The sequence below is a fragment of the Anopheles aquasalis genome, chromosome 2 (genome assembly GCF_943734665.1).
Source record: "Anopheles aquasalis chromosome 2, idAnoAquaMG_Q_19, whole genome shotgun sequence".
NCBI classification, from domain to species: Eukaryota; Metazoa; Arthropoda; class Insecta; order Diptera; family Culicidae; genus Anopheles; species Anopheles aquasalis.
In genome coordinates this window covers 69,080,647-69,090,646 of record NC_064877.1, presented here as the reverse complement: position 1 = coordinate 69,090,646, position 10,000 = coordinate 69,080,647, and the positions used below count along the sequence as shown (strand labels likewise).

The 10,000-nt window shown below is 41.5% G+C and overlaps 2 protein-coding genes across 4 annotated transcripts in view; one reads left to right on the top strand and one right to left on the bottom strand.

The window, feature by feature from the left end:
• The window catches only part of LOC126573197 (importin subunit beta), a 6,788-nt gene extending 4,703 nt beyond the window's left edge, over window positions 1-2,085 (top strand). For 2 of the 3 annotated variants that reach the window (XM_050233151.1, XM_050233150.1), the window contains one exon: window positions 678-2,085. In XM_050233151.1, coding sequence (XP_050089108.1) covers window position 678 — 1 coding nt within the window. In that variant the 3' untranslated portion in view covers window positions 679-2,085. The remainder of the gene's footprint in view (window positions 1-677) is intronic. The other variant, XM_050233149.1, reaches the window with a different exon arrangement.
• Window positions 2,086-9,261: 7,176 nt separating this feature from the next.
• LOC126573230 (60S ribosomal protein L37a) overlaps window positions 9,262-10,000 on the bottom strand; it is a 999-nt gene continuing 260 nt past the window's right edge. Inside the window, exons 2-3 of the mRNA XM_050233191.1 lie at window positions 9,699-9,827; window positions 9,262-9,604 (exon numbers count right to left, since the gene is read on the bottom strand). Of these exons, the coding sequence (XP_050089148.1) occupies window positions 9,467-9,604; window positions 9,699-9,827 (267 nt within the window). The 3' untranslated portion in view covers window positions 9,262-9,466. The remainder of the gene's footprint in view (window positions 9,605-9,698; window positions 9,828-10,000) is intronic.

Sequence of the window (10,000 nt, the reverse complement as noted above, 5' to 3'; positions counted from 1 at the left end):
TTATGCGTTTAAATATACCATTAATCTATTTGTGTGCGGGATATAACAGCGAAAATCATTGCGATCGCTATAATCCACTGCTTCTGTGATCACTAAACTTTCATCATTCATTGATATAGTTGCTCCCGTTTCTCTCGCTTCATGTGTGTGTTTTTAAGCACTTTACTGCAAAAGTTAGTGTTTTTGGATTTCAAACATTCCGTGCTAACCACCACCACCCACTTTCACTTCATCCTACGAATGGCGTTGAAGAGGTAGAACTTTTTTTATAACTTTCTTTTGACTATGACTTTGAACATTATGATCCAATTGGCCTTATTTGAGTTGTTAAGTTATTCCAATTGGTTTCGTACCTCTACGACGCCTCGAGGTTGAGTTGGGTTTTGCTTTGCTTTCGCCTGCTCACTACCCCAATTGATCGAGGCTACATCAAATTGGTTTCTGCCCATGTTTCTGTTCGGAACATTGCGGGAGTCGAAACTACAGATGTTATGCTTTTGTTTTGCTTTTCACCACTTACCATCTCGCTATTTCGTTTGTCTAAAAATGTCCAGCGGCTGTTTATGCCTGTGTGCGCGTTGATTGAATCTGAAATGTTCGTGCTTTGATTGCCTCGATCGTTGTTCGTGTAGCCACCCCCAAACCATTCGTAAATTGATTCTCGTCGCTCATTGCAGATTTGTCCCAGCATCAATGGCAACACGATCAACTATGCCAACAGCGGCAACGGCACAGCGACTACCATCGTTCCAGCAACCTAAGTGTGAAACCGATTCCCTTGTCCATCTTTTAATTGCCACCCATTTTACCGAGGAAGAAAAGGCAAAAGAAGATGAAATATCCGTCAGTGTCGATCATCATCTCCAATACAGCAGTCCAGCAATCCTCCCAGCAGCACCCTTCTCTGTGCGTACTTCCCCTGCATGTGGTACAGTGGCGACAGTGCAACATGGTGACTATCTTCGACCGCCAGCGCCAGCACGACCCGCCTAAAACAGTGGCAGCTTTGCGTTTGTCAACAAAGCAATCTTTGAAGTTAGTGAAATTCCCCGACACCACCGTCATCGCCATTCTTCTCCTGCTCTTATACTTGATTGAAAGATTTGGCCGGCCCATCGCTCGACACCCGTCTACGATAATGCATTCTGCTGGACAGTACTCATCACTAATGCTACACAAACAGAGACAGAGAGAGAGAGAACGAGAGAGAGATAGACAAAGAGAAAGGGGATCATGGTGTAATTCCTATTATTTATTTTTCCCCACCAATCGGAAGGAGGTTCGTCGTAAATGGTGATATGTGTCCGTGCCCTTCATTCCGTGTGATCCGCCCGGCTTCACTTAATTCTCCTTCAGGATCGATCGTACATCAATTTCAAGTAAGTTCCCTATCGAGCGAGAACGAGATTAATAGGTATGTGCGTATGAGTTTAAAAAAGTTGACGCAAATGGAAGATCGAACGAAAGGTCGTACGAACGAACGAACGAGCGAGCGAGCGTGAGAATGAGCGAGCGAACGGGCAGCATATGTAACTAATATTCTTTGGCCGAGCAAGCATATCCTTCGATAATGATAAGATCACAAAAACCATGCCACGGCAGGACAGCGGTACAACAAAAGAGTGGGTGAAACTAACTAATATTTCAATTTTCCGGCCATCGAATGTTTCTATCCAAACTGGGACTGGTATCTTTTCTTCGTTACATATTTTCCTCTTCCTTTTTTTTAATTTTCAAATATCACCTACCACTCCCTGTATATGATAGTGACAGCAATCGATAGTTAACCATCAACACGCATTCACTCACCGTGTAGACAAATGGTTTTTATGATCATAATTAAAACGTGTTCGATTTGGATTTTTTTTTACGTTCGAGCGGTGTCGCACACCGACAGGTAGCTGTCGAATCCCTACTACTCTCCCCTGCGTCGGATGATTGTAATTATAAACAGAAAGCACGTCGTTAAAGCAGTGGATCATTCTCCTTAAGTTATGTATTTGTAATTGTCTTGTCGATCAAGCAGTAGTCTCATACAAATATGCTGCATCGATCAATGAGCAGTATGTCTAGTGTTGTACCTTACTACCGTGCATTCTTTCATTTTTTCTTCTTATTTTTTAAGTCTTGTAGTTTGCAATATTCTGGGTTCTGGGATGAGGTAACGAAAATGAGAAATGTCCAATGCACATACCATCTGGGTGCGTTTCTCGGTGATGCGTTTCAACTTTTACAAAAAAAACCAAAACTAGATGCAAAGCGCTAATCATCATTGTATTGGGTACATCTAATGTTATTATGATGCATCGATTCCAAGGTTTCGAATTGACTGTTGGTGAGCGCGGATAGCGGTGGTGTGCCGTTGGATGAGTGTTTTGGGACGTATGTGATGGAATGGAAGGGTGGTACACTTTCTTGGGGCACGACACGTGTGCCATAATATGAATGTGAGCGTAAAAAATGGTTCCGCCTAAAAATGTGTGGTTTTTTTTTTATTGCAGCGCTGATTACAGATCAACAGAGTAAGCGCGCCTGGTTCCATTCATATGATCGTTAAGTTTAATTGAATTCACATTTTTTTCTTCACAACTTTTTCACGTACATCAATGTTAAGCAACTTCAACGGCTACAATAGTGTAGCATGTCTTACGTAGCGCAGTGTAGATCAAACTCTCTACATGTATGTACTCACCACACGTAGAGGATCATTTACGGTGAACGGATGCAGTCCGAAATACTAAATAATTTTGCTTAAACAAAACAAAACAAATCTCCCGATGGTCGCATTCCTCAGGCTCGGTGAGATGTAGCAGAAAAGCTGCACGAGACAGTGGAAAAACATGTATTTCTATTGTTCTGTTCCAAGCCAATCCGCTATAAATCGTTCTGTTCGGGCGTGTGTTATGGTTTTAGTTAGAATGTTAACAAATTGAGATCACTCTTTGGTAATAGGAAACAAGCGTATTCGGTTTTAGGCGCTATTAAATTATCATTTTTACAAGAAAACTAGTATGAAATGGACAGAAACGCGCAAGGGCTTCTTTTCGGTTCTTACATATTTTTAAGTTTTCTTTCCTTCTTCAGTTTGCCGGGCACTGATTGCGCACGCAAGCGTTATGAAATTGAAAGTGCATACACTCTTGCACGGGTCAGTTGCTGTCTCGTGGTCAGTTACAGACACACGTGGATAGGCACGACTAATAGTGAATATACACTTATAGAAGATGCATGCACGGTGGCAACACAGCAGCGGCAGATGAGAAGGGAAGCAGAAGTAAAATGGAACATATATTAAGAGTAGAATTAGCGCGATTTAGTAGCCCTCTGTAGTATGTAGCTCAAGATTCCCAAAAACACAAAACAAAATGAAACAAAAAAAACAAAAAAAAGTCATGTGTGCGCGCGGAGGAAGGGTGGTAGAATGGGATTTTGTCCACGGAGCGCGAGAAAATGGAAGTTAATAGAATGATATCAGGATATGGTTTGGGTGCGCGTGTGAGAATGTATGCTGTGTGCGCGCGTGATGTTTGATTGAATGTATGTCCTGGATGCAAGATAATGATAATGTGTATGCTCGTTGGTAATGCTTTGGTGGATATTGTATTGTGCGAATGACTGAAATATAATGAAATGGTTGCGTAGCTATTAAGAACGCGCTTGTCCCCGCTGTATGTAGAGTGTTTGCGCGAGGTTATACATCTTGGTGAGGCGTGCTCTTGTGTGTGAATGCTGTATGTATGATGCTGCTAACGATGACGATAAGGATGTTTTTTTTGCGAATGATCGAGCTTACAATAATCATAATGTTGCGAAAGTGTAAGTGCGACCGAATGGTGTTAAGAGAGGAAGGATGCCAAGATATGTGGATAGTGTATGATTGTTTAATGCTTGGTTTGTGTTTGTGCGCATTGACTACTCCTTTTTTGTATGTGACTCTGAGGAACGAGCGTAAACCGGCAAATCACAGATGCCAGACGATCGTATGAGTGTGTGATATTACTATGCCTAAGACACCTTATTGTATGTACGTTTTATGAGCGCTGAGCGGGCGTGCTAGAGATAACTAATGAATGATTTGTGAATAAAGTATGCGTGTGTGAAAGGAACCGTTTATCATCTTCTTGTGAGTTGTAACACATGAATAAAGTATCCCCAATTTAATTGGGACTTGGATGTACGATTGAGCATGGCTGAGTTGCAGTAAATATATAATGCCAATAGTAGAATGAGGATCGGGATGTTGTCGGGTGTATGTGTTGTATACTTTTCTGATTCTGGTTCGTCGTTTTTTTTTTTGGTTTGTTCTAGTTAATACGTCAATATTACAATATTCTTAACACCAATTTATGCGTTAAAAACGGCGCGCGGAATTTCGACCCACTGAGGTGGAAGGGTTGTTTAAATTAACCGCGTTTGATAAGCACAAATTGCTCTTGTTTGATTGGATTCGTTATATTAAAAGCAACCCATTAGCTCATCAATTTGATAACGAAAGAGGTTGATAGAAATGGTTTGCTTTAAACGTATTCGGTTTTGCATTTCGATGTTTCAGATTTGCTCAGAACTATACAAACTGAATACTAAATGTTTGAATTTTAAATCCGCTCTAAATTAAACATTAGCATCTAGATGCTACAGTTATCACTTGAGTGAGTTATCAATCAAAAACTATCTGGTAGGATACGTGTGCGTGTTTATGTACGGCAGGGATGAAAGAATAACTTATTGCACGTACGCTACGTGCGAATTGTATGATAAGCAAATCATCGATGGAATTCTTAAGGGCAAACATTTGCTACCATGTATGGTGCGTTTATTTTCTTAACCCACTTTTCTTCATTTTCTGTTCAAAATAATGTGTTATACAAACCATTCCTTTCATCTCGTTTTTGACTGTAAGTATGGACGCGTCTCGGAACCTTTGTGTGAATTTGCTGGAGTATGCATCTCTCAAATTTAGCGTCCACTTGGGAAATTGCCTCTTTTCTATTCAATCTTCTCGATGGAGTGCTCGAGTACTTCATTGCACCGTATCAGCAAGAACCAGGACGTTCTGTTCTTGGCCGAGCGATTGGGACATAGCATAAAATCATCTAGTCCCCATCTCTTCTGTGTATTGAGTGTACGTGTGATTGATATAAGCAGTGTGTGTACATCGAGTGAAGAGAAAGTATCATTAGCTAGTATATGATGTGAAACGATACAATAATAGCGCAAGAACGAAAAATTATCAAACCTTTGATTTCCGGAGGGACAAGCGACACAAACTAAGAATGAAGAAACATTACGGATCGTATCAAGCGATCGGAGGACGTATGCTTCCATCAAACAAAGCAAAACACAAAAACATTAAGGTTTAAAAAATGAAACAATTATAAGCTTATCATACACCACATCTACACCTATATACAAAAAACACGGTAACATTAAATGACTGAATATATACTAGAAAACGAAACGGGAAAAAACGAAGAAAATGGAGGCAAACTCGAATAAGGACAAAAAGGAAGGATACTGAACAACCCCATCCAACACTATGCTAGCATAGCAGCCCACAATGTGCGATCGTGGTATCGAGGCACATTTGGTTTTATTATGCTTTTAAATGTTGTGTTTTTTTGCGTTTAGCCAAGCTATTATCGTCTAGCGTTCCGTCAGGATAAATGCTGGTGGTAGAGTGATCAAATAGCCAACACAAACACGGACACGGACACGGACTCTACATCTGTTTCCTAGTCGGTTGATAGGAACACAATGATATCGTATTGTTAGTAATTTAATACATCTTTTCTGTTTTTTTTAGAACAATTCCTTCACATATTTCCTGTGATGTGTGTTTAGAGCTCGAGTGTGGAACGCGTCCTTCACATCAAGATTGTTTGAAGATTACCGTTTGTTGATGAGCGATTTGAAATGATCTAATCCTCATGACGGACAGTTGTTGGTTTTTGTTACACTGCATCATACCATAAAACATTATAGATTCATTGATGAAATGTAGGGTTCGCCTATGTACCATTAACGAACACTCGCAACTAGGACAAAACTCACTCAGGTAATACATTACGAGACAAAACACACGCGAAAATCATACGAGTTAGTAGGACGTGAAAAGGTAGTTAACACAGAGTGCGACTTGGTAACTTTTAAGGGCAGGAAAAGATCTGATCGGTGAAGAGGGAAGGGTAAATGAGAGAGATTATTATCAACAAACGCAGAGCTTGCAAAGGACAAACGGTCATTTTTAAACTATAAAACATGCCACGATAAAGCTAGAACAAAAAAAACAATGGAACGCAGAAATACTCCACCACGTCGACTAATTTGGAACAACCATTGACTGCCCGAAAGCTGGCGCAATACTATTTTTTGAGCCGTTTTACTTCCATTTCATTGATGGAAATCATAAATAAATCGATTTTTTTTGCACTTGGGCATGATTTTTGGCGTGCCAGTGTTATTGCTTGAGATCGCTGGCGGTCGTGGCGATCTTTTAGTGGCAGTGGTGGATCCTTCAAATCACTGGAAGGAATTCCAAATGCCGCCATACTATGATACTTATGCATTCCTCCGGTAGAACTATTAAAGCAAATGCACATCTACAAACTGTACAGAGGTAGGGACTGACAAACAATACATTTCGGACGGAGATGCGTTCTCAAGGAGAGACTAAGAAGAACGAAATCAAAAGCTAATACTAGGGAAAAATTGGAATAAAAAAATTAGGAAAACAAATAGGATTTATTAAAAAAATCAAAGTTAAAAAATTGAAAAGCGATAGTAAAATTAAAGAGCAAGAAGGGAAAAAGGAAAAAAACTAAAAACCAATATACGAAACGACTTACTCACCCATTTGAGCGGGGGAAAATGGGGGACTTAGCTGCAGATGCTAGAACGAACGAGAATACACACGAAATCAGAAGACTCTGGAGAACATCAAGCAAGGATGTGAGAAAGAGTACAAGAACACGAGAGAAGGGGGAGTGTCAAGGCGAACAAGAAGGTAAAAATTATTTTTCATTCTTGCTAATATTGTTGTATCTTAAATAAGTGAATGGTGACGGTGAGGAGAATCGCGTGAATGGTGCGATGTTTGATTAACCATAAACTGAATGATTGTGATATTTATGTAAGGTATAGGATAACGTGTATGAGCGTAGCCATATGTAACGTACGAATGAATCACTCTGAGTGTTGATATGTGTGCGCATGTGTGTACGATGATAAGAAACCACGTGTAAAGGATAAATCTCGCACCGATCCGATTTTGCAGATAAAAAAGAGCATTCATTAAATACGGATTAAACCAGTTTGGATTATACTCCTTGTATGAAATGAATCAATCAGCTCACGTGCGCGATAAAGGATTCTTCTTCATTTATCGCAATAGTTTGAAAATTCCATAAAAAGGGCCAGCAAACCGTTTCTTGGGTAAAGCCATTGGGCATCAACCGAACCTTGTATTAATTGATTAAACTCTTTACGCCATATGTTTGCATGTGAGATAGTAGTTTCCTTACATTGTGTGATTGAGCGCGTGAGAAAGAAAGATAGGCAAATTCTGATGTGATTGGATGCATGGGACAGATGAATTAATTTTTGTGCAACATGTATGTGTGTATGTGTGGTGGTACGTGTGTAAATGGCGAGATAGAAAAATAACGTGACAAAGATTCACCAAAAAAACCAATGTAACATACTGGACACACTCTGCAAGACAGGAAGAGATATACCTTCTACATCATTAGATTAACAGCAATAATATTACACACCACACGAGTACGTGACCGGGACACATTGTGACGACACGATCAGGCTTGAGGCGCCTGATCATCGAATTTTGGTGAGTTGCCTAGGTCTGCAACAGCATAAGCAACTGAGACTGATATTACCGCGTAATTTATTGGAGACTTGGTAGTCCATGAAAACCCCAACACCCTCACCCTGGGGTTCAACGGGCGGAAGGATACTACTTCCGAATGTGGCGTTGATACGCCGCGATAGCAACCCTAACGACCAAAGACTAAACACGAGACGCACGCACACTGTTGCGATGTAGGGGACTCCCATAGTCGACGACTACATAGTACATGATACTGATCGAACGAACGTAACAACGTAACAAACACCCTACGGGCCTAAACAGAGACTACGTCGGCGGCGGTACTACGACGCTGTACTACTACTGCACATCATTCACTTAACATGTACATCTACTCTCTGTGTGCGCTGTGAGATTGATATACGGAGTTTGGCACAGGAGTTTGCTCGATTCGCACGGGGGTGGGCAGCAGGTGGGTTACGATCGGCGAGTGTATGGGCGTTTGTAGATGAAGCGAGGCATGCAAGAAGAATGCATAAGCTGTGACTATTGAGCATTAAATAGTAGCGTGTAAGCGAGGAATCGAGAGAATGTATTTTGCTGCTGAAAGAAGGTTCGATCGTTTTACACAATTTGCGACGAGAGAGATGTATGCGAGATGCGCAGAGAGCAGAATGTATGTCCTTTGCGTGCGTGCGTACGAGTTCGTGATGACGATGATGAACGTGATTTGTGATGCTGGCAATGATGAGTATAGTGATGACTGAATAAAATTACATGACTGCCAAAAAGCGAACAAAAACCCTCCTTGAAATAGTTCTTCTTTCCGTTTGTTGTGAGTCGTGCACGTGTTTGCGAACTGCGATTCGAATGTGATGTACAGTGTTCGTGCCCTGGAACGTGTGATAATTAGCTTATTTTTTTTATCACGAAATTTACACATTTTTTGTCTACTCATGAACAGTGCAGTGATGAAAGAAAGTGTGCTCGCAGACATACCAAAGTTGCCAAAAACATCAGGCTTATGAAAGTATATGTTATATCGTGATGGCTGTGCTTGTTGTTAAAAGTTTACGTGTAAAATGAAAATTGGGGGCTATTATTTTTTTAAATCCAGTGCCATTGTTGCAGGAAAAGGTGTTTCTATACAGAATTTTAAAAAAGTGATAGTTGCTATACCGCCAATATTGGCTGAATCGCAAACAAAAACGAAAACGGAGAAAAAAATCATTAAAATCATAATGACTTTACGAGAAAACCTGGTGTTTGTTTCATTTGGTTAGTGTACGAGGGTAAGTTTACTTTGACTCGTCTGCCTTCTGGAGAGGAATTCACCCAGCGTTCGTGGTCAGATGTATGCAAGTTTCGTTAGATGGTATGATCATGAAATATGAGGCTGTAACAGCGGGGTACAAATTGCACGGACACATTTTTCATACTTTTCCCATTCGGTATCATTTTCTCTGCCTGATTTATTAACTCATTCTCATCACGCGTGGGTGTAACGGGCGTAGCGTGATTATTATCGTGCGCGGAAGGTTTCGCCACATCACGTTGTCGGACACTATCGCGGGCACTATCGTCACCACACTAGCCATCAGCCACACCACTTTCCATTCCACTCTCGGTCTGAGTCAACCCACTTTACATCTCACGCAGACGTCGGACGGCCGAGCGGACCGAGGCGGCCGCAGTGGTCGAGTACACCCAGGCACCGCCAGCCACGACGCGCTTGCATCGCTTGCACGACCAGATTCCGACGCAGGATCGCTTCATCGCATCCTGTAAAGGGGAACATTGAACAAACAAACCAATCTCATGAGTTTTACGTGTCCAGTCATGGTGGTTATCAGGGTTCCGCTGCCGTCTGGCATACCTTTCCGCAGAATGTGCAGGTGTACTTGGCGTGCTGGGTGATTTCCATCTTCTTCACCATCTTACGCAGGGAGGCACCATAACGGGTACCGTACTTGCCGACGATTCCAACTTTCCTGGTACGCTTGGCCTACAAATAGAGGGAAGGACACCGTTTAGGTCAATTTTATGCTGGATCTCCACCACCATCACCGTGATCAACGATCACACAGGCAGGCCAACAATCGAGAGCTGTGCGAAAACCACCAAACAATCAAAACAGCCGGTTCCACCCGCGGTTAAACGGCGGATGTGCGGGGACAC